General features: G+C 26.8%; 1 protein-coding gene across 23 annotated transcripts; it reads left to right on the forward strand.

Annotated features, from left to right (window-relative positions):
- Positions 1-1270: 1270 nt before the first annotated feature.
- On the forward strand, positions 1271-25667 carry LOC122852465 (PDZ and LIM domain protein Zasp). Of its 23 annotated transcripts, XM_044152282.1 has the most exons (16): positions 1295-2037; positions 11008-11159; positions 11233-11404; positions 11747-11886; positions 12036-12136; positions 12943-13201; positions 14350-14535; positions 14659-14785; positions 14952-16046; positions 16221-16274; positions 16656-16803; positions 17165-17200; positions 22365-22503; positions 23583-23890; positions 24025-24140; positions 24216-25667. In XM_044152282.1, the coding sequence occupies exons 1-16, from the start codon at positions 1924-1926 to the stop codon at positions 24291-24293; spliced, it is 3225 nt and encodes a 1074-aa protein (XP_044008217.1). In that variant the 5' UTR covers positions 1295-1923; the 3' UTR covers positions 24294-25667. The 23 variants fall into 23 exon arrangements, with proteins under 23 accessions (XP_044008229.1, XP_044008213.1, XP_044008211.1 ...); XM_044152270.1 differs by lacking the exon at positions 17165-17200 and having other exon boundaries at positions 1281-2037; positions 14952-15113; positions 18582-22503; XM_044152274.1 differs by lacking the exons at positions 12943-13201; positions 17165-17200 and adding an exon at positions 12446-12608 and having other exon boundaries at positions 1283-2037; positions 14952-15113; positions 18582-22503.
- The last annotated feature ends 1152 nt before the right edge of the window (positions 25668-26819 follow it).

Consider the following 26819-nt stretch of genomic DNA (forward strand, 5'->3'; position numbering starts at 1 on the left):
ATTCCAAAAGGATAATTAAACAACAGGGAAGGAAATAAAAAATAAAAAAAAACTGGTGTACCACGGTAGAGTACAGATATCAACAAAAAAAATTAAATAAAAAAAGCGACACTCCTCGAGTCCTCGTGGATCTTTAAAACAAGAGTAATGATAATGATTGTGTATGTTCTCTCGTGTAAATACGAAACATGATCCACAAGCAATTCTCGCCCAAGTTAACAACACAAGCTTTTACAAAAAAAAAAAATAAATAAACTAAAAAAGGATTAAATAAATAATGGGTAAGTATAAAAATAATGAAAAAATAAGAAAAAAAAATAAAACAAGATCATCATTTTAATCTTGAAGACCTTGCGACGAGGTCGAAACACCCGGTAACCGAGTTACCGTATACACGAGAATCAATTTCTTCATGATTTCTCATAAGTATGACTGCGATAGTATTATATATTTTACACAAAGTGTAACCAAATGAGTAAATTGGAAAGTGAGTGAAAGGGAAAAGAGAAAAGGAAACAAATAACTTTGGTACTTTAATTTGTTTGCATTACAACAAGAAAAAATGAAAAAAAAAAAAAAAAAACAATCATTAATTTTTTTTCTTTCACTTAACAGTTTTTAAAAAAAAACAAAAAAAATTATTATTATTCTTTGAATTTTTAAAAATACTCTCCATCATAATTTATTTTAAAAAAAAATCTTCAAAATTTCTTTTAAATAATGTACCAATATTTGTATTAAAACTTTTTTTTTTATATTGAGTATAATTTTAGCAGCATCCGTGAGGATATTATATACACGATTTTCTGTATTTAAAAGAATTTGATATAAATATTTATATAAAACGAGTGTGAATGTCTGACAATGGACCCGCATTGATACGACTATAAGAAGTTGCAGGTTTCTTGTACATTGTTTGTGTACCAAGAGGTGAAAAAAAAAAATAATGAAAAAAAGGAACAACGAAGAAGATGCCGTTGTTGCTGCTGATGATCATCATCATCATCATCATCATGAGAAAGAAGAAGAAAAAGAAGAGAAAGAATATAGGAGGCTGCAGAAGAGAAACATGTAAAAGCAGGAGAAAAAAGTAAAAGAAGGGATCGAGTGAAATGTTGAGAATGCTATATAGTCAGTATCTTAGCTACACCAGAAATCGAGGGACTCTTCTTCCTCCACTATACCACCACGATGACGACAATGACTATGACTATGACGACGACGACGACGGCGATGATGATGATGATGATCACCACCGCCGCCACTACTATACCACCTCCTCCGCCACCACCACCAGAACACACCACCATCGAGAGACAAGATTCATATTGTTGTATTACTTTAGCTGCATGTGGTAGCGTCCAAATCGCCACCCAATGTCCCGGGTTAAACAGACCAACAGACGCACGCGCTCTTTCGTGATGTTCGCCTCGTTTTTAAATCGTGTGTAAAAAAATCTACACTACTCCTTCTCACAAACTGACCGGTCTCTGTTACTTTGGTTTTTGCGTTTACACGAGAACGATCGTATTTCGTGCTTGTCATTTTATTTATTTATTTATTTTTTTTTGTTGTTAATATTATTATAATTATTTTGTTTTTTCATTTAACTTAAAATTCTAAATTTTTTTTTTTTTTTATTTTCTATTCCTGATAACACTTGGTTACACATACATATACACATAATCTATATTTATACTTGTATATGATATTTTATTTATACGTTGTAACCTCATACCCAAAACTACACTGTGCACAACAACATTAAAATTTGAAAAAGTTATTTATTTATATTATTTAAATATTAAATAAACTAAAAAAAAAAAATATAAAATTATTTAAATAAAGTTTCGTGAAAGTTTTTTTTCTTTTTGGTGAAAAATATAGATTTTTTTTTTTTTTTTTACATTTTTTAATATTTGAATGAGTGATATGGCGCAATTAATAAGCGTCAAGTTATCGAGATTCGATGGATCACCCTGGGGATTTCGACTACAGGGTGGCAAGGATTTTGGCACACCACTTGTCGTTCAAAAGGTTTGTTTAATTATATATTTTTTTTTTATTCACAATACCGGTGTTTAAGTGGCTTTTGTTGTTTCTATTTTATTTTTTTATTTAAGTTACGTAAAATGTTTTAATGTGAAAGCCAAAAATTCATGTGACATCGATAGATATATTTTTGCCAAATAAATTCTTTTAAATTTTGGTTCGAAATGAAATTTGGCAGCGTAACTAAACGTCATGGTAATTTGAGAAGTCTTACGTTTTTTATTTTTTTTCTGTTTCCAAATGTTTTTATATTTATTCAACATTTTTTAAAATATTTTCTTAATATTTATTATTTAAAAAAATACATTGTTTTTATTTTTTTAATCTTGACAAATGTGTTTATATGATTTATTAAAAAAAAAACCCAATATGATAAAATATTGATAAGAAAAAAAAATATCTTATTTTTCATTATCTGAAAATAATTTATGTAAATATGGAAAAAAAATCTTTGTATTAATTCGTGTTAGTAGGTCGAGTTGTTAAATAAACAATTTACAAAATTTTAAAATTTATTGGTCTATTATTTTTATGTATTTTTATGTCAGACGATGTTTTGTCTATTTTGAATAATAAAAAAAAAAAATTAATAGATTTAAGAAATCACGATGAATTATTGAATATTTATTCAAATCGATTTGACATAAAATTTAATAGTATAATAAACAATTTGTCAAAATTTACAATAAAAATTGCAAAGCGTATTTAATGGGAGAATATACAGACGCAGACGTTGCTGGTAATTCGAGGCAAATTATTTGGGTGTTCTATTTCGAGAAGGTGCCTTTGCGAAACACTAACATTTTAATTCGATGCTCCAATATACAAACTAGAAAAATATTAGTCAAATTTACAAGGCTATCATTTGAAAAATTTTATATGAAAAATAGAAAATTATTTAATCCATTAAATTACCCTTGAACGTATAAAAATAATAACAAAAAGAAAAAATAAAATAATAATGACATTAATTATCATAAAATTTATTTTACTCTTTACTGTATTTATCAAGTCAAATTATTATAATTAATTTTGATAAATAATATTTTTTTATTAAATATTTATCAATGGTTAAATTTTAAATGAAAATTTTATCGTTATATATTTTTTTTATTTAACAATATCTATTATATTTTATTATGTTTATGTGAGGTGTTTTTTTTATTTTTTTTTCTAATGATGTCTTTAGTTGAAAAGCGTGCATTGATAGGTGCACTTAATAGCATTGTTGGTATTATTATTATCAGTTGTGGCAAGGCCTCATCGACATAAATATTAACTTAAAATGTGATTGTTCAAATGCTCGTTGTGATAACAGCAAGTATATATATTTTTTTTTCTTTTATGTACTTGCCACTGTCACGACGAAATTGTATACTATCGTTATAGTCTTTGTTACCGAACGAAATTTATTATAATATCAATTTTTTTCCTCTATATTATTTGAAAAATATATTGTCAATCATTTTTTTATTTTATCATATACGTATATATTATTTATTTGTTTTTATCCAACAGATTAAAAAAAAATTTTTTTGGCTTATCAATATTATCACTCGTGTATATATGTTTTGGTTTTTTTTCTCTTGTAAATTAATCATTATTTGATTGTATAGTACTTTTAACTTGACACATGATTACTTTATATATTGGACATGTGGATATTTTTTAAGATATTTGTATGATACCATCCAAACAATCCGGAACAAATATCAAACGTTATTTCTTGTGGATGTTTTGTTGATAATTCGTGTTCATGTTTGACCACAAAAGTTTATATAGAATAGGCACACATTACGATCACTATCGCATTGATATTTTATGTACACTATCTAACGACAATGCGATACTCAACATTTCCATACAACCCCGTGTGTGGCCTTTGTTTTCCCCTCTAACATATTATACAAATCAAAAAATAAAAATATTTGTTTGAATGAAAAATTTAAATAATATAAAAAACCAAAACATTTTTATTCATTTCTATTATTGTTTAAAAATGAATTTTTAATTTAAATAAACTATTAATGAATTAATAATATTTTGCAATTTAAATTTATTTTTTTTTGAATATATTTTTCATATAATTTTAATATTGTTGATTTAAAAATTAAAAAATTATTATATTTTAAAGAAATGTAAACACAAATAATTGATAAAAATAAATATTGTCACGTGGGTTTTTTTTATGATGTGCTTGGGTATATTTTTATATGACAATAAAAAAACATTAAAAAAAAAAAAGGAAACAATGTATTAAATAGCCAACATTACCAATGATAGTGACAGTCCTAACGAGTCATCGTTGATCAAATGAAATTAAAAAAAAAATAAATTAAAATAAAAGTTGTCGCGTGGGTGGTAAATTTCGCTGGGAGTGACGCCAATGATTTTGAGTCAACGACAACGCAACAGATGACTATACAACAACAATTTAAAAAATAAAATACACGTAATAAATATAAACACAAATTTAAAAACTCATGTGCACACGGCACATTTATATTATGACATATTTTTTTTTGAGTATTTTATATATTCAAAATGAGTTGAAACTTGATTTTTTTTTTAAATCAAATGTACATTTAATTTTTGAAAGTTTATGCAATTTTTAAAAGACAAATGATGTATTTTTCACCTACATCTATCATCATCATCATCACTGTGTCACGGTCATATTAACAAAATAAATTATTTTTTTTTTTTCATATTTTTCGGACAGATATATTGTTTTAAACGGGTGTCTGCAGTAGAGATAAATAAACAAGTAGAAAAAAACGTTAAAAAAATTTATAAAAATATTTAAAAAACGATTGAATGACTTCCTGTTGTTTAATTTTTGTTTAACATGGTATATATAACATGAATATTTTGATGGACTTGGTTACGGGATTTTGAATCGGCTGTATTTTTTTTTTCTTTTTGAGACGAGTAATCTACAGAGTGGAAACTGCTGTAGATTGCTCGTCTATATTGTAAAAGCTCACTTGGGTTTCTATCCTCGGATATTAATAGAGACCGAGGCCCGGTTCCACAGCTTGCGTATATCACACACATACACATTTGTCTTAAATATAAAAATATACTGCAAGTTCTTATTTTACCTTCAACTTAAAATTGATTTTAAAAAATTTAATTTCAATATTTTTCTTATAACTATTTGTATTTTTAAAAACAAAAAATATTTTATAAAATTATCTAATTAATTTATTTTGTTTTTTTTAATAATTTAATTTATAACTATTTAATATTTGATTTATTTGTAATGTGATATTTTTTTTTGGTGAATATTTTTAATCAAAACGTAAATAATCAGATAGTATATTTTATAATTTTTTAAATATTATTTATATTTATACAATAATCATTATTTAAATTAATAATTTATTTTTATTATTTATTTATTTGCGTCCCTGAACTTTGTCATGGTCACAAAATCTTAGTATATACTTATAAACGATAAAACGAATAAACTTTAATAAAGTTGAGTTGTATACGACTTTAAAGAAAATTATGACTTTAAATTATAATAATGATAATTGTTAAATGAGTGTCATTGGCAATTTCTCGGATATGAATGAGTCTCTGGGATTTAAAGCCGGACATCCTTTACTTTCTACTCCTTCCTATCTTAAATTTATTTATTTTTTTAAAAGTGAGTCATGTGGACCCACCTCCAGACCCCATTATTATCATCATCATCATCGTCATCATGAATTTCATTTTCGTTTAGTTATATAACAAAAAAATTTATTTATATAAATATATATTTTCTTTGAATATAAATTTGAAATAAAAACTATAAAAAACTTTGAAATAATAATAATAAAAATTGTTGACTGAATTGCCATCAATTTATACGTCATTTTGATAGCCATCAAGCGGGTTTTGTTTTTACTTTCAAGGTTTAGTCGGCGACCTTCACTAAAGGCACGTATCTTTTGCCTCTTGTATCCGCGACATCTTCCTTTTTTTTCTTATTATTATTATTACATTTTTTTTACTTTTACTTTTCTCTTTTTCTGACTTTAATTTTTTTTCATTTTTTATATATACCTTTATATATTTTTTATATACATACAGAGGCTGCTCGAATCATCATGATGATGATAATCATCCTCTTAAGATGAATCATGCTCAAAGTGAGAAATATAACAATGATTCTTTTTAAATATATAGTCATTTGATACACCCAATTGTTCATCGTTATTTTTTATTTTAAACAATTTTTTTTTTTTTATCTTTTCTACAAATTAAATTTATAAGACTTCATAATGTTGTGTTATTATTCGCTGAGTAATTTAAGAGTAATTTAATAGAGTTATCGCAAAAACTTAATGTGAAAATTTTATTAAATTATTATAATGACTAAAAAAATTACTGTGTTCAAAGTAGTCTCAGTGAATGAACGTTTAGTTTTTTTGAAAGTTTTAAGAATGAAGAAAAACTCGAGAGATATATATATGAAAAGTGATGAATAAAATTACTCATGATGATGAATTAATGATCCAACTGGTTTTTGAAATTAATTGTATGTTTCAAATTTAAATATCTATGTCGATTTAATAAAGACTAATAAAATATTTATATAAAAGTTGAAAGTATAACAATAATAATATCATTGAAATTTTATGAAAAAAAAATTCTTTTATTTTCTTTTCATGGTGTTTAGTCAGTTTCTATTGACGCATGTCAATGCCTATCATCATTTTTCTTTGACGATCACGGTGAAAAGCTTAAATATGTTTAGCTCCATACAATAAACTCACAGGGTTCAATATACGCAGGTGTGACTCATCAGATTACCAACAAATTCCAAGTATTAACTGACGCACAAAAAAAGAAAATTACAAATATCCCAATGGCTCTAGTATTAATATAGTAATAAAAAATATAAAATGACGCACATATTTTCTCTCAATGTTAACTGGATCACATACATCATGAACTAAATTTTATAAATTGAAAAAAAAAAAACCAGATCAAATCCCATTTGGCCAATGAAATTTAAATTTCACATAAATTTCAAACTCTATTAATTTTTTCATTTTGAAAATAAAATAAAAGAAACACGTGAATAATTTTCCTGTTGATAATTTTTTTTTTTCTTTCAACAAACATCGTTGCCAAGTTTTTTAATATTTATTTTTCTTTTTTCCACGTTTGTGTATTTACTTGATATAATAACAAACTGATGACTCAGTTGTGCAAGATAAAAAGTAAAAAAATTTATTTTAAATCATTTATGAATCTTCTGTCTACATATTTTTCTTTTATTCAAGAATTTTCTTCGTCTAGATTCCGTCTGCTGACGATATATATAAATACGTCATCAAATAGCTATATAAAGTTTATTTATTGTTCGTTTTTTTGCTTATGTTCTCATTTATAAAAAATATGTATAGTCGATATACTTATATATTTAAAAGTTTGAGTTGATAATTACTCGTCAAATTAAATTGTATTTAAACTAAATTAAAATTGATAAAAATAAGATGTTTACTATAATACGAAGAACGGTATTCATTTACACAACTTGATCTACAACGTATTCCTTACTCAATTGCAATGCATTCACCTTACGTAGTAAGGCCACGCAACACAGCCTCCGGAACAATGCATTTACGCAAAAAAAAAAAAGAAAAAAAAAGAAAATAAAGAAAACACACTACCCACTGCGTACGAAAATAATTGCATTTGTATCCAAGGCCAATGCGTGTACAATCAGTTACAAAAATAATTTCTCTACATACGCACTTTTATAATATTATAAAGTGACTGAAAAGAAATTATTTTTAAAAATTCAAAAAATATATATAATAATAATAATAACGTTCTTAACTTATTCAAGTTTAAAAAAAAATAAAAATTTTATTAACAAATAAAATAATGAATGGTGGCACGCTTCATTGCTTGCAAGTTTGACAAAGAAAGGTAAAAAAAAATAAGGCCCAAAAGATGGAAAAAAAAAAAGAATGAGTGAAAGGGCTTGAGGCAAAATGCATTCCAGGGTTTGGATGGTGGGATGGATCCATCTGTGATATGGCCCGCCCATTGGAATGCGTGTGCCTCTTTACTTTTTTACCATAATTTTTTTATATATATATACTTGTATATATTTTATAAATTATAATAATATAATAAGGCTCATCTTGAGTGTATGTATATTGTAAGACTCGCATATATGTAAACGATGTATATATATTTTTAATACACAAAGTTTATATATATATATTTGATGATCATGAAAGCATCTTTGGTGCTGCAACTCGATTGCACGTTGAGAGAGTGCATTAAATATATATGGTGGGAGAAAACGGCCCGATTCAATGTATTTTTAGACTGGTCCCAGACTATTTTTAGTTAGGGTCGTTCTTAAGAATTTCATGTACATCCCTTTTTTTTTTTTTTAAACTTCATTTCTCTCTTGGCGATTTATTTATTTATTTTTTTTCATTTCATGTTTTTCTTTTTGGAGCACTCTCGTACCTTGCACTTTTTAAATATATCTTTTTATACTCAACACGATATTTTATTTTCATTCAAAATATTATTTTTTTTTCTTTTCGTATATATACTGAATTCTTTTTTATTTTCAATGGTAATTTTATTCAATTGTTAACGAGTTTGTGGTATTTTTTTTTTCCTTACATACTTATATAAATTTCAAGTGAATTTTTTTAATAAAATATTTATAAATTAATAAATATTTATTTGACATATCAATACTGCGGGATTTTATTATTATCAGAATGTCATTAATAATGTCATGGTATTCTAAGAATTTTAATCAATTATCTTGTTTATTTTTATCATTATCAATATTTGTTTTACTAGATTTAATTATAATTATCTCCATGAAAATCGCGTGTATATATTTCTTTTTTTAATCATGTTTTGTTTATTAATTCTCATATATATATAATCATTGATCTAATCATAGCCCGTGATTATACAATATTACCTTGGTGAGGTATTACATTAATACTTGTCTTTTAACGAATAAGAATGATGACTCACACGTATTTTTATCTTGCATGATTATTCCCCGGATATTTTTGATTAAAAAAAAATGTTATTTTACGAAATGTTTCCGGAGTAATCTCAAGATTTTTCTCTACCTAATATCTTTAAATTTTTTTTTCGTTAAATAAATTTCTACAGATTTTATTTTATACAGGTTTTAAAAAAAAAGATTAATTATATTCTTGGTAAATTTTTTGGCATTTAACTTATATATTTGATCTTAATTATACATTGATAACTTTGATGTGTGATTGAAATAATCGACTGATTAAAAAAAATAATTAAATTATTATTTTTTAAAAATTTTATTGTCAAATCTATTGAAATAATCTTATCATTTAATCAATTATAAAAATTTTTGATTTCATCAGTAAAATAATAAAATTAAATAATAATAACAATCAGGGCTATATTTATAAATAAAACAGCCCCCGCCGGCTCGATTATGTCTCCGATTGGGTCGACGCCCATTAATTATTCCCTCAAAGAATCAAGGTTGCGTCCAAGATTCTTCTCGAAACAAAGAGTAAAAAATTACATATAAATAACAGAAAAAAAAATTAAAAATAAATAAAGTAGTATACAGGTCATATCTCTTCATCGTTATACTTGATATTGTTTTTCTCGTGCGAATTAAAAAAAAAGAAGAAGAAGTTAATATTATATTTATTATTCAACAATTTTGAGGATACTTGGAACACTTGACTTTGTATATGAATGAATGCACAGTATTCGTAGCTTTATAATTTATATCATCAATTTAAATGGCTATATTTATATTGGTGCTATATAATTTGATAAGGTTATATCCACATAGAAAAATTAAAAATAAGAAAATAAAAAAAACAAGAGATAAATCAAACGACAGACAGGCGTCTTTAGGATTTTTATAAATAGCCACAAATGAATTGCATTAGAACTACAAGCCAACAAACAATCATCCTAAATTTGTATTTTAACACCACCTGTTTTTTTTCTAAATAATTAAGTAACATTAAGAATTCTCAGTATCATTGTAATTGACATTGAATAATATTTAATTTATTAAAATTATTCAAAGCCGCATTTTAATTATTTATTATTATCATTTGTTTTTTTTTTTTCTGCTAATGTTTAATGTGTATATTTAAATTTGCAATAATAAGAAAAAACTATATATATATATATATGAGAAATAAGTAATATAAATATAATTAGAGACTGATGGTATTGAATGTCTGATAAATACGATGGAAATTTTTTTAAAACTAAATTATTTATGGTTACGATGTTAAGAGTAATACGAAAATAGACACAACCAGCAGTCGTCTTCAAAACACTATCAAATTGAGATTGACGCAATGTCTATTTTTCTCACATAACATTTTAACATATACAAGTGTTTAAAAATTTTATTTCAACTGTCATTGAGTCAATAATATATTTTTAATTTTCAATAATAAACTAGAGATTATTTATTACCTTTATGCAGCATCAAAGACATCAAAGAAAAATCTCCAAATCTAGAAGCAAAAAAAGAATCAATAAATTAAAAATTATATTTTACATTATAAAATTAATTATTAATTCAAAAAAAATATTATCAATAAAAAAGTGTATAAAATTTATTGAGTATAAAGCTATTATTTTTTATGGTAAAAAAAAAAATAATAAAGATAAACCTAAATATATTGATGCATTTAATAATATTAGCAAGTCGAACGGAAGTATTTTACGATGCAAAAATGCTCATACATTCTGGACAATTTGGCAGTTGGCCAAGTGAATCTTGAAAGCGTGAAAAATCAGGCAAACAAAATTAAGACCAAAAGAAAAAAAATAGCTATTAATTGTCAGGATAATTTGGCAAGACAGACAAATGTATTAGAAATTAATGTGATAATATATATTAACGCATAAAATGAATATTTGTTTGTTTTATTATTTCAGGTAAACGGTGGATCACCGGCTGAAGCGGCTGGTCTGCGAGCCGGCGATGCAGTCATCAAAGTAAACAATACCGACACGTATAATCTCAAACACAAAGATGCACAGGATGTTATTGTTAAAGCTGGAAATTCTTTTGAAGTAACTGTTCAAAGGTCAGTTAAATTAATTATCTATTAAATATTATGATTTATTAATTTTTATAATTATTTAAATTTAATTTTACAGAGGTGGTAATACATGGCGACCAAGTGTATCACCAGTAACACCAAGTATTCCTTCACCTCAACCACATGCACCAGTAAATAATATACCTCCAGTAACAAAAACTTCATTAGCTGCTAACAAACAAGATGTACAACATATTGGAAGTGGACATAATTTTGCACCAAAACCATTTGTAAGTTATTAATTTTATTTATGAGTTGTACTTAAATTTTATACTATAAAAAAATAAAAAAACAAAAATTTTTATAGTTTTAAAACAACCTATTAAATATTTGTTTTATTGTTTTTTTTATATACTCTGAAAGATGTATTTTCAGTTATTTTCTAAAATTATAACTTGGTACAAAGTTATAATGATTTTTTTTTTTTTTTTTTTTTTAAATTTTGTTTTTCTTTTTCAAGCTATTTTTGTACTTTATGAATTTAAATTAGTTTTAAAAAGTTTGTTTAGTATTGGATATTTTAAAAAATAATTTTATTATATTAATGATAATTTTTATTTATTTAAATATAGTCGAATGGAAATAGTGATGGTGCGCCGATAAAATCAATTGTCAACAAGCAATACAACAGTCCAGTTGGTATCTACAGTGAACAAACAATTGCTGAAACACTTTCAGCTCAAGCTGAAGTTTTAGCAGGTGGAGTTCTTGGGTAAGCAAACTGATAACACACACACAACTATTTATAAACATAACAAAAAAAAGAAAAAGGAAAATATTTATCTTTTTAAAAAGATAATAAATTTTTATTTTAAAAAAATTATGATAATAAAAACGAATTCTTTTTCAATGATTCATCAGGGTCAACTTTAAGAAAAATGAAAAAAATTATGACGCACAAAACAGTGAAGTCTTTAGAATGGTCCAGGAAGCAGACAAAGAACCAAAAACCCCTGAACCTGGTTAGTAAAAAAAAAAAAAAAAACAAGAAAATCATACCAACTTAGATTTAAACTTGGTAGAAATTTTTCCAAGTATATTTATATTTTTTTAATTTATTCGAAAAGTTTTACATGAAAATATATAATATGTAAATTATATTTTTTTGAGAAAAAAAATTATGAATAACACCCACCAAAAAATGTAAATATACTTGGAAAAAAAAAAAAATTAAATACCTCCGAAAAAAGTTGTTTCATTTTAATAAAAAAAAAAGTATTTTTTTGCATGTTAAAATTTTATTTAAAAAATAAAAAAAAAAATATATATAGCAGAGCCAATTGTGAATGGAGGTGTAGTGTCATCTCCATTGCCCACTTTGACTGGATTGAGGTCAGTGTCCGCTCCAGAGACAAAACCCCAACCAACAACACCACAAAACAACGGTCTACCACCTGGTCAAAATATTTGTGCTGATTGTGAACGACTCATCGTGTAAGAATGTATTTCTGTCTTTTTTTTTAAGAAACCTATTTCAGCATATTTAAATAATTAGGAAGAAAGACACCGAACAACGTCAACCACACTAAATATTAATCTGGATAAATCAGAGTGCATTCAACATTGTTAATTTGGAGTAAATTTTATAGCAAGATCATGAACGAACGACCGAATGAACGATCAACTGAATGAAAGAATAATTTGTAATTTTATTTCTCGTTAATTAATAGTAATAATAATAATAGTAGTATTAATCATATTAATAAAATGAAAAAAAAGGGTAAATGTTTATGATGAATGAGAGATGAATAAATTGTTAATCTCGCAGTTTGTTCGAGGGCTGAGTATTATGGAACAATAAGTCATGCAATTGGTGGTTGTGCAACATCATCACGTTCAGCAACACCATTGGGACGTTCATATCATGGTCAATATCAACAACCACCCTCTTCTGCATCATCATATGCAGCACGTGATGAATACTACGATCATCTAAGACAAGAACAATCTTCTCGAGCATCAACAACATCTGACAGACATGACAATTACGAAATTACTGTTTGTCATGGATGCGACAATCCAATTGTGTAAATATTTTAATCTTCAAAAAAAAAATCTCCAAAATTATTTCAACTTTCAATGACGAAAAAAAAAAAAACTCTTTTCTTTTTTTTTTCTTTCGTTTTGTTGTTGTTGTTGTTGTTGTTGTTTTTTAATTTTTTTTTTTTTTTTCTATCTTTATTAATTGGCATGACGAAAAATACGAGGGTATTCATAAAAATTAAATTATTAATATTAAAATATAAAACATTAATTTTAATAACATTCTAATTTTCTAAACAACAAAAAAATTAATTTATTTATACTTATAGACCCAAAAAAAAAAATACATAAATAATATTTAAAACAAGCCCTTTAAATATCTTTGTATTTTTCGTAAATATTCTCGTACAAAATGCCAATTAAAAATTCCCGTTTATTATTGCATATGCAATGCTTTCGATGGAGTCGTTTGCTTTTATTTATATATTTTTTTTTTCCTATTTACAAAATATTCAATGTTGTTTTTGATATATTACTATCGAAACAATATTAAAAATTATTACTTTGTTTTCACTTTACTTCTCTGCCCTTTGTTTTATTTTTGATAATTGTTGTTTTATTTTATTTTTGATTTAATTTTCCGACTGTTGGATGACTTTTATCTCCTACGCATCTGAGGCTATCTTGACTCACACACCTCTGACTTATCTTTGTCATTTCTTTGATACTTTTATTATCATCATCATCATTATAATTATCATAAGTTTTGATATATATATCCTATTTGATGTTGTTTGTTTTTTATTTTTTGTTACTTGTGAATTTTAATTTGAACGAATACAAAATACAAAAAAGAGTATTATTTATGGAGACAAATTTATTAATATATCTTTTTCATATTTGATTTTATTTAATCAGTGTGTCTTGAATATATAGACACATGAATTTATGAATGCACTTGGGAATGCGTCACTGGCCTTGCCACCTCATTTTGTCAATGTTGTTGTATATTTAATTAAACACATGTTTTTATTTAATATTTCAGTGGATATAGACGTTGTTCGTTGCTTCATTATTGATTTAAAAATATAATATATAAATATATTATTTATCTTTTTAATCATTATTAATATTCCTTATGAATCATTAACATTTGCTTGACATGTGTAACTAATTTTATTTTTTGATATAGTGGACTCTTTGTGAGGATCAAGGAGAAGAATCTACACGTTGAGTGTTTCAAGTGTTCAACATGCGGTACATCATTGAAAAATGTTGGATATTACAATATAAACAACAAACTTTACTGTGATATCCATGCTAAATTAGTTGCAAGACAACAATCAACACAAGGATCAATTCCCACAACTGTATCAACGTAAATTTATTAAGATCCAATTTTTTTTCGTTTTTTATTTGTGCTTTTATTCTTCTTTTTTTTTAATAATCAAATGAATTATTTTTTTATCATTATTTTAATATTATTATGATGATGTTTTAGTGGAGGAGGAAAAGCACCAGTTGGAACAATAACAGCTGCTCTTGGTAATTTGGGAATTGATTCACCAAAATCACCACCACCACCACCACAACCACTCAATGGAACCAGCATTACAGCTCCTTTTGCGGTAAGTTACTTTTTGAAATTTACAAGTTAAAAATAAATTGTTTTATTGCTTAAATTAAATAAAAAAAAATTATTAAAACTGCTTATAAAAAAAAAACGAAATTATCATTTATTGCAATATTAATTGAGTGTGTTTTTTTGTGTTATTATTTTGCAACTAATCACAGCTTCAGAATTATAATCGACGACCAAATTCGGATCTGGGAAATTTACCACGAGGATATATAAGACCAGCTGAATATATAACAGATAATAATAATGAAGAAAATAAAAAAATATGTGATGAAAAAATCTACACAAGTACAATAACAATCAAGACTGGAAATGAGGTTGGAATCAATAATGATAAAAATAAAAATGAGTGTATTGATAACAATAAAAATCAAACTAACAAATTCATCATAATGAGCCAAGTTAATCCAACAATAAAAAATTTATCAAATGATAAATCATCATCAATAATTTGTGCTCCAGTTGTTAGTAAAGAAAATAGTCAAAATAAGGCTATTGTTGAACTTCACATTAAACCAGAGTGTCAAGTAACTAATCAAACAAATAAATCCCCAATTTTCATATCGTCAAATAACAATAATACAAATAATAAAATTCATACATTTAAAAAACCAATTGTCAATAACAATGGAAATGATAAAATTGATTTTTCACGTAGTCAATTTAATCCACAAGATTATAATATTTATTTAAATAATCATAAAGAAAAATTTAGTGGTGTTATATCAGCTCTCGGTAATAATAATAATAATATCAATAATATCAAAAATGATACATTTAAAAATTATTTTAATCGAGTTAATAATAATAATAATTACAATTCATTGAGAAGAAGTTTTAATGTTAAATCAAAATTTAAAAACGGCAATGGGGTTGAAAAAAAAATTGATAAAATTGAAAATATAAATGGTAATTTTTTTAATAGTAATATTATTAATAATAATAAAAATAATAGTAATAATAATAATAAAGATTCAATGATAAAAGTAGATGCAAAAAATGTTAAAAATTATATAAACTCGGCAAATTTTACGTCATCTGCAAGTTCACTTGCTGCTTTTCTTTTGGCAAATCGTTCAAGTCATCCGGAGACCTTGTATTGTTCACAAAGAACACCACCACGTATGCCAACACCACCAAATTCAACGTCTTCATCCTCGTCTGTCTCCTCGTCGTCATCGTCACCTCCACCACCACCACCACCACTACTACCACTACTATCATCATCAACAACAACATCATCATCTTGGGTGCGAATACGTATACGAAAAATAATAATTCCTTTTCTTTTTTTTTATATATCTATTATTTATTTATTTTTAAAATTATATTTGAGTAATTAACGTACTGTATGTTGTAATCTCAGTGTCAAAATTTTTTTATTTGTTGCATTGCATGAGCATGATCATTGTGTTGTATTTCAGACCAATCACCTTGGCAATCAGCCCAACGATACACCCACTTATCGTCCACTTCAGGTAACAATTTTACTATCAAATAATTTTTCATTTATCAAGTTTGTTCCTCGTCGTAACAATCAGTTGGTTTGTAACTCGCGACAAACAACAAGGTAATTTTATTATAACGGAAGTGTTTGTGAAATTCAATTTAAATTTAATAATATATTTATTAAAAATTAATTGATTGTTAAACAAGACGAGGAATTAAATTTAAAATACTTTAACTTTGGTTGAGAAAATAATTTATTTATATTTATTTCAATAAAAATCAATCTATTGTTTTTTATTTTGTTAATAAATTGTAAATTATATTCCAAATCAAAAAGTTGAAATAATTTTATTAAAAACCTTTTGTTATTAATAAATAATAATTTTTTTTTAATTTGGAAAATTCATTAGACTCCGACTTTGGGTGGTGGAAATAAATCCATTGGTTCAACTGGACTAGCTCCAACTTTGAATTATTCATCAGCAAACAACAACAACAACAACAACAACAGCTCGTCAATCAACAGCTTCATTCGTCCACAGAGTCAGACAGTTACTGGTGAGTTTTTTAAAAATGATTCTAAAATAATATATAATTTTATATTAAAAAAAAAAAAAATAAATTGAAGTATATTGTTGATGATAATTTCTTTGAAGTCGAGATGGTTTGGAGTTGCAAGATCGTTCCTCAGATCAGATGAAAAGAGTTGTCTTTAATATCAATTATTTCTTATTGATAAAATTGAAGAATTAAAAAAAAAAATATATAAATTAAAAAAATCAAACAATATTATATTTGATTTATAAATTGATTAGTTCTATTGTTACGACGATCTCATTTCTCAGAGTGACGATCTCGCAACAAACAAGAACGTGCTCGACAAAGTCACCAGTTGTTAAATAGGCTTCTGTGTGATTAGGTCGATTCACTGGCCTGCCAAAGTTTCTCCTCGAAGGTATGAAATAATACATCTCATAAACAATCAATAAAAAGATTGTTTGATGCTTTTAAGCCAATCAATCATTTAATCCATTCATTTTCAATAAATTATTTCATTAAATTCATCAATTTGTTTATCAATTGAAAAGCAAATTGTCAATAGAAAAAAATAATTATCAAAAATAAATGAATAGAAAATAAATTGAAAAAAAATAAAATAAAATTCAATCATTGTTGATACAATTTCGACAATGAAAGGCGTAGTTAGCTGCCATCATCAGCCAAATACTGTCTTTCCCTGTTTTATCGTTTTTTTTTTCTTTTTTTTTGGCTCCAAAAAATTTGTCAATTAAAAAAAATTTAATGATAATACATAGCAACAACGTGTTATCATCGTATACAAAATTTTTTCTTATCTTTTTTTTTTCAGCAGCTCCGTCTTTCAACCCAAAGCCCAGACCCTTCTCCCTGACAATCGCATGAGCGATTCAGGCAGCTATCAACGCGTGATCTCATTGTCTTTTATTTATATATTATAATATGACAATAAGTTCATAAATATAATTTTAAAATATCATGATTATTTATCAATCTATTTATTTTCAAAATTTAATGTGTGAAAAAAATATATTATATATTTAATTATCGAGTCATTAATAAAATTATACCAAATTTTTGGTAAAAAGAAAAATTAAAAAACAAAAAAAAAAAAAAAAAAGATTAATAAAAAAAGAAATTAAAAATAGATAAAATTATTATTGGTTTTAAAATTGATTTTGTCATCCTTGGATGATGATGACTCATTTTAAATTCATCTCAATGACATTGACATTGGCTTTGATCTTTTAACAGTTTTATTTTTAATTCAAGGGTTTTTTTTTTTTTTTTAACTTTTATCCTTGCTGTTGTTGTTAAGTTGGAGTGTTGAGTGAGATTGATCAAGAGTTTTGGGTTGAGACGTTTAATCATCTCTGATATTCAATCAGTATAAAAAAAAAAAAAAATAAATTAAGAATTTATTAATTATTAAGTTAATATTTGCGTTGAAATTTTTCATTTTCTTTGTAGGAATTTAACATTTGTTTTTTAGTTGAAAGTATCCAGCCAATTGTTCCAGCTTGTATATTTAATTTTTAATATTTTAACTTTATTATAGGCAATAATTTTAATTTATTTATTTTAATTTATTAATTGCTTTGCTTATCTAACTGCAGCTTATTTAATACAACTTTTTTCTTTTTTGCTTTTTTCTTTCTCTACATACACACTAATAATCTACTCAAAACTATTAATAAATAAATTCAATTGTTATTTGTTAAAATAACATAATAAATTACCTATAACTCCTTTCCTTTGTGACACTAAATTTGAACGTTAAAACAACAATGAAACAATAGAATCTTATCACGAAGAGTGTGATTATTACGAAGAAGTAAAAGAAATAAAAGAAACAAAAGAAATAATAAAACAAAAAACAGAAGAACCACCAAGGCCACCTTCTTCAGTAAGAAGCAAGAGTTTGGCTTGGCCACCAGTTAAAAATCTTGAGGATTCAAGTTATCCAACAGCAAGTCCAATTTGGGTAGATCCAAATCCAATTCTCAGTCGTTTACCAAGACAAAACGTTCCTGAAAAAAGATTATTTATACAAGAAAATAGAAGTCAAAACGTTAGTCGAGCATCTAACAGAGAAGAACGTGAATACGATCAAAGAGACGTGTATTATTCAAGAAATAGTGAAATCATGGATAACAGTTGTAATAAGCCATTTTATAGAAAAGAATGTATTGAGACAAGACGAGAGTGTAGATCATCAAGTTCAACACGTCCTGATTCAGCAGAAGGAATGAGAAGATCATTGACTCCAACGAGAATTAATCAACCAACACCTAAACCCTGGATAGCAACTGTAACAAGTGAAACAAATACTTTTTCACATGTAGAAGCTCCAGTACCACCAGAACCACCAGTATGTCGAAAAGTATGTACTTGTGAAATTGTTTGTGAGAGAACAACTGGTCCAGGAGGTCCAGAACATGAACAAGAACATAAATATCGTAAAATTGTTTGTGAAATATGTACACCAGAACCACCTCCAGTTGAAGAATATGAAGAACCCCAAGAGCCTGAACCAGAAGAAGAAGAAGAGCAAGAATACGAAGAAGAAAATTATGAAATTGTAGATATGGCTAAAGTTGTTCCTCCTGATGTTGCTGTTTGTCCAAGAGGTGTTGAAAATCAACACAATATGTATACAGAAACAACAGAAAAAGATGAGGGTAATATGCATATTAAAAAAACAACAATTTATGAAAAAACTGTTGAATTACTTTCACCAAGTCGTGCTGGAACACCAGTTGAAGGTGAGGAAGAAAATGGAAGAGCATCAGCTGCATCAGCTGATCGTGAAGTTGAATGTATATCAGGTAGACATCAGTACTCTGAATCAGCTGATGTAGTATCATCAGCAATTGAAACATCTCGTATGATGGAAGAGGCAAAAAGAGAAGAAGAGGAACAACGACGTGCTATTCAAGAAGAACGTCGTATTGAACAAGAAAGAATTCAACGAGAAAAAGAAGAATGTCGTATACGTGAAGAAAATAGATTAAGAATAATTCAACAAGAAAAAGAAGAAAAACAACGTCGTGTTCAACAACAAAAAAAAGAAACTGAAAGAGTATGTCGTCAAGAAGAAGAAGAACGATGTGGAAAACATGTTAGTTTTGCTTCACGTTCACAGGGTGTTGTTCAAGAAAGTGTTCAACCAAGTGAAGTTTATGAGAGTCAACAATATGTACGTGAAGAAAAAACTTGTAGTACAAAAACTGAAGAATGTTGTCAAAATTTACGTGAACAAGTTGAAGTACATAAAAATTTACGAGAACAACAACAACCAGAAAGACGTACTCTTCAAGAGCGTCGTTTGGAAAAAAGATTTAGACCTCAATCAGCTGAAGAAAAACAAGCTGCTGAAGCTGCTGCTCGTGCTAAAGAGTCAATGCAACGAAAGCATGTTCAATTTGTAACTAAAACTGACAGTGGTAATGTTCGTCCTTTGCCTCAATCGACAGTTAAAAATTCAACACCAAAAGAATGGCGATCTGAGATGGTTAATGCATTGACAACAGTTTCAGATAGACCTTATTCACCATTTGAAACAACTACAACTTGTTGTTCTGTTCAAGAAAACAATGAGTGTCAATCAAAGACTACAGTTACTAGAAAAACACGATATGAAGAAATTTGTAGACCATGTCCTGCACAAAAACCTCAACCAGTTAAACCACCACCATACGTTGAACGTCCAATATCTCCATTTACTGAAGCTCTAACAACAGCATCTGAACGTCCTTATACTCCTCTAGGAGGTGATCATGAACAAGATACTGTTATTTGTGTTAAACGTTCACGAACACCTACTGATAAAACAATTGAAGGATACTGTCATCCAGCTGAAATTCTTTACACTGATGCAAAAACACGTCAGTCTCGATCACGTGAAAAAAAATTAAGAAAAGTTGAAGGACCTCGTCCATTGCCAACTCCACCACCAGATTATAAATTTCGTGATGCATCTGTATCACCAACAAGATCTCTATCTCGACCAGAAACTCCAAGTCGTCAAGGAGTAATGGCAGGATTAAAAAAACCAGGTACAATTCCATCGTATCAAAAATATCTTGTGGCTGAAGAATGCGAAGCAGTGCATGAAAATTCATACACACCAAGTAGAACACCAACACCTACACCACATAGACCAAAATCACCAGCTCCAGGTCCTCCACAAGCACCAGCTTGTTATATAAAAGCTCATGCTCCAATGATCCGAGCAGATCCACCACCTGCTCGTCAACCATTCAATCCTGTTAGTACTCAACCAGGACAAACTGAGAAAATATCATATCATTTAGAAGAAGACACTCCTCAAGGACATCTATCAAGAGATTATCAAGGAACTCGTACTTCATACAGTGAAAATTCTCAACGAAATACTCAGTCATATTCTTGCCAACAACAGCAACAACAACAACAGCAATATCAAGAATCATCTGTTTCATCACAATCTAAGCAACAATTAGGAGACTGGGATGGTTCTGGTTGTGGTATAAATAAAGTATCAGATTATCAACCAAGCTTGTCTTGTCCATTAAAAAATGCACCACCATCTCGACCAGTAACTCCATGTCAATCAATTTCTCAATCAACATGTATATCTCAATGCAACTATGAATCAAGTAATTCACAAGCAGCAATTTCTGAACGTGTACAAAAACAAGGAGTAAGAGTATTACCACCATGTCCAAAAATTCAACCAACTCAACAAACTCAAGTGTGCCAAAAACGTCAAACTTATCAATCAGAAGAAGAACGAACAATGTCAACTTATAATGTACAAAAATCTAGTCATCAAGAGAGTGATTGTGCTAATACAGGAGTAACTGTTATGCCATGTAGAACAACAACTAGTTCTGGTGTAAGTAGAACTGGTGTTGTAATTATACCATGTGAAGGAGAAGACAATGATGCTTGTCCAAGATCAGGAATTTGTATAACACCAACACCAGATAGATCAGGTTTATGTGTATCACCAGCACAACATGGACGATCATCAGCCAGATGTTCTGGTCCAAACAAAGATCCACGTTCTGCTGGTAATCAAGTTGATGTTGGAAATTGTCCAGCTTCAGGTATACGAGTTGGAACTTGTTCAGATGGTTCTATTTGTGTTGCACCATGTAAAGTACCAGGTGTTGCTCCAGTTCAAGCACCAAAACCCATACTTAAAACACAATGTCCATCAGCAAAAACAATTCCTTTTCCTCATATCCCATTACCTGGTAAAGCGCCTGCACCAGAACCAAATCCTTGCGATTCTTGTCCATTAAATAATCAATGTGAACAATCATCTCAGCAAATTAATCAACAGCCTCGCACTAATTTAAGCAATCAGCTAACGCGTATGACAATTAAGCGTGATAAGCATGTTGTTCAATTATTTAAACCCCAAACACAATCATCACAACAACAACAAAAATGTGATGATAGTGAAAGTTGTCAATTACAACAACAACCCTATCGTTCACCACCAAATCAATCGCGACCCTCATATACACCCGATACACGAAAGGTCCAAAACTTACCGGCCCCTACGAATTTGTCGTCCCAACCGGATTTAGGTTGCGGCCTTGGTGGAGCCAGTCCAAAAAGCCGAAGAATTGCTGGTAATTCAGCACCAACAAGAGGACGTGGTATTCTTAATCAAGCTGGAAGTTCTGGACGACAACCACTATGCGCTAGCTGCAACGCACACGTCAGGTAGATAGGCTTGGAAATTATTCTTGCCTGTCTTGATTGATGTGTCATATTTTTTTGCGTTTGCATGTATTTTATTTTTTCCAATTTAATCATTTGTTTTTCATGATCAATTTATTTATTTATTAAGAGTATTTTATTTAATTTTAAAATAATTATAATTTTTAATTTGCCTATGTTTATGTTATTTTTTTAAAATAAAATTCTAACGTTTGGTTTTTTGTAATGCATGTTTTTTTTTTGTTTTTTGTTTTTGACAGTTAACGATGACCTTAATAATAGCATTTTGAATGGCAAACGACCAATATGCTGTGATTGTGGTAAAGAAATCACAAGGTAAACAGCTTTTTTTAATTTAACAATTTTTAATTTTAACAACAAGCGTGCTTTTATATTATTTTAAAAGGAATTTCTGATTTTTTTTGAATGTTAATTAATTTATTTTTTATATGTATCAGTCATAAAAATAAATTTTATCAAAAGAATCAATCGTATAGATATTTTTTTAGAGCATTATAACGTCATGAGTCATAAACCGAAGAGTAATTAACAAGTAAAATTTAAAAAAAAAGTGTTTTAAAAATCATTCAGTCAATTTAAATTATCAAAAATTAAATTTTTATTTTTACAGAGATCCCTGCTTCTAAAGTATCCTAAATAAAGTTAATGGATTTTTTTTTTTAAATTTCAATTCGGATCAACTGACAACGAAATAACACGGACACCCTTTTTGGCAACCCATCCTCTTTCGACAACGGGTTTTATTATCAAGTCAACGACTTTTTTTTCCGTTTGGCTAACGAACGAAATTATATAATATATTTATTTCTATTACTAGCAATGTTTGGCTAATTTATAATTGTTCATAAAAATAAAAGTAGACTATGACATATGTAAAAAAAAAAAAATAAGCCAAGTTTGAAAAAAATAAATTAAATTGTACAAATTTTTGTTTTATATTTTTTAAATTTAATAAGAAAAAAAAAATCAGAAATTACTTTAACACTGGTAATGAATAATTTCTTAACTTTTAATTTACTGAGTTACTTATTAATTGATATTTTTTTAATTAACAAAAATAGGGGTCCATTTATCACAGCACTTGGTCAAATTTGGTGTCCAGAACATTTTGTCTGCGTGAACTCTCAGTGTAATCGTCCACTTCAAGATATTGGATTTGTTCAAGAAAAAGGACAACTTTATTGTGAATATTGCTTTGAACGTTTTATTGCACCAGCATGCAACAAGTGCAATAATAAAATAAAAGGAGACAGTCTAACAGCGATTGGCAAGCATTTTCATCCTGAATGTTTTAGCTGTACCTACTGCGGTAAATTATTTGGCAACAGTCCCTTCTTTCTCGAGGATGGATTGCCATATTGTGAAGCCGGTAAGCATCATAATAAAAAACATAATCAATAAATCAATGTCTATTTCAACATGATATATATTGCAAATATGTTTTGTCAATAATAAATAAAATAATATTACATTTTTTATAATTTTTTTATTTTGTTATTTTAGATTGGAATGAATTGTTTACAACAAAATGCTATGCTTGTGGATTCCCTGTAGAAGCTGGTGATCGTTGGGTCGAAGCATTGAACAATAATTATCATAGCCAGTGTTTCAATTGCTCAGTGAGTATATATTTTTTTATTATTATATAATTAAAATTGTTGATAATTTATTTTTTATTAATATTATATTTACAGACGTGCAAAGCAAATCTTGAGGGTCAAAGCTTTTATGCCAAAGGTGGACGTCCTTTTTGCAAGAATCATGCACGTTAAATATTTAAATATCAAACAATAATTATTATTAATTTAATAATAACAAAATTTAAAAAAAAACGACGAAAACTTTAATTCAATTTTATCATTAACAGTGTCAAAAAAAAAAGGACATTGTTTTACTTGGTTTTTTTTTTCTTTGATAATTTTTGTGTATTTTTACTAACAAAAATATCACGATAAATAATTATGGGACAATTCAATTGACAATTAATTATAAATTATTGTAAAATCATAAATGTTTAATATTTTTTTTTCTTTTCCAATTGTGTGTCCTACTAAAATATTATTATTGAATTTAATAATGAAGTAAAAATTATAATACATGTGTATTATTAAATAATTTAATAAAAAATAAAAAAAAACTTAGTTGGAAAAAATAATACGGTGATACGGATAATATAAATTATATTTTAATTAATTTGAAAATTCAACATGTCGTGTTTCTGGTTGTTTTGTAAATACCACTGATGTTTTAATAGAAAATTCAGTCCTAATTCAAGTGGGCGTGTGTTGTCTACCTCAATAAGTTTATCAACAATTTATTCATTTAGGCATCACGCAAAGGTCATGCTAAAAAATTTGTAAAATTTTCAAAAAAATTAAAATTTTTAATTATAAAAAAAAACAATGCATTAATTTATTTTTTAAAATTATATTAAAATAAAACATTGTGTTTAATTATTCAGAAAAAAAAAAAAATTATATATCGCGTGATGATAAACATTGAGCTGATGTCAAAATGAGAAAAATATAAAAAAAAACACGTGATAGGTCAAGGAGGAAATAAACTTGTCATTGTCATCTTTTGACTGCGCCAAAAAAAAAATAATAATTATTGCTGCAAGATGCATTTCAATTAAATAATTAGTCATAAAGATAAAATTAAATTTATGGTCTTGAAATGAAGGATTTATTTATTCAATAATTGATGAATGATGAATTAAAAATAAAAATAGTTAATCAAAATTTGATTTGTCAGTTTGTAAAAAATTTCATCAACGAGATATAAATAAATTTAAAATGAATCACGACAGTTTTATTCATTATTGAATAAATATTGTATCACCGTATTTAAAATATATTTTTAACGTTTGATTATATTTTTTCTTTTGATTTTTAAATTTTTTTTTTTTTTTTAAATTTGTGCCATTTATCGTCTTTGTGCATGACAGGGTTCAGTCATAATTTAAAAATATTAAAACAAAAATAAAAAACAAAAATAAAAACCCTACAGTACAGTTTCGATTAATTCAAAAAAATAAATAATTGAAAATGTTGATGACTATATTATGTAAGATTAAATAAGTAAAAAAGAAAAATGTATCAAAAAAAAAAAAAAGTTAGAAGGAGTGAAGAGAAAAGAATGTCAATAATAATCACGCTAAAATAAATAAAATATGTATTCTGTAAAAAAAAAATAAATAAATAAAATATTCTTGAAAAAACATATAAATAAATTTATAAAATAGAATAAATAAAAAAAGCAAAAACTATCGACGTATTGTTAAAATAAATTAACAAAAATAAAATAAAAAAAATACTTGATTTGAGCTTTTTTTTCCCTCAACAAAAAAAAAATAATAATTATGCACTGCAGCTAAAATAACCGAGTTGTTGAAACAATTTTTTTTTATAACAAAAAAAAAAAAATCAACATGATATACATAAAATTAGAGTAGAAAAATAATAATATTATTTTTGATAACTGATGAGATAATTTATCCATTTACTGTCTCAATTTTTAGACAATTGTGATTATTTTATGGCATCATGTTGATTTTTATACATTGTATGCAATATTTATACATGTATTGTAAAAAGTTTAGTCTTATTTGTGTAACAGTTGAGTCTTTAACAAGACACGAACAGTAAAACTCGCGACAGTCGTTTGTAAAACGTCAACAATTTAAATCAGTATCTCGTACACTGCATTCGAAGCAAGACGTTGCATTTTTTTTTTTTTTTTGCATATAAATAATCATTGTAAATTTTTAAAATTATCATTGCTATTTATTATCAAAAATTATTATCGGTTCTTTCGTTGAGTTTTAACCGTAACCTTGCGTAAACAGTGTTGTCATTTATTTTTTTTTTTCCAACATCAAAATTTACTTGAAAAAAAGAACCCAAGCCTAGAAATCTTTAATTTTTTTTTCATTCAACAAAGAATTGTTTAAACTATTAGAAAAAAAATTATTGTCAATTTAATTTATATCAAGGAATTTTTAATCCTGTATTTGAACATTTAATTCTGATAAAAATTCCAATTTTTTTTTTAAATCGCCTGTCGTTATATTATTGTTTCGATTCAACTTTGATTTTAAATCGAGATTTTATCTGAATAAATTGCAAACAAAAAAATTTAAATAAACGATATATATTACAAGTGATAATCGAGGAAAAAATAGAGAATCCATATGGAAAAAAAAAATGATGAATAACTAGAAAAATAAAATAAAAATAAAAAAGTGCTGAAGATCATGCAAGCTCAATGCTTTCGTGTCTGTTAAGCACCCATTCATT

Source organism: Aphidius gifuensis, linkage group LG3 (assembly GCF_014905175.1).
Source record: "Aphidius gifuensis isolate YNYX2018 linkage group LG3, ASM1490517v1, whole genome shotgun sequence".
Taxonomy (NCBI): domain Eukaryota; kingdom Metazoa; phylum Arthropoda; class Insecta; order Hymenoptera; family Braconidae; genus Aphidius; species Aphidius gifuensis.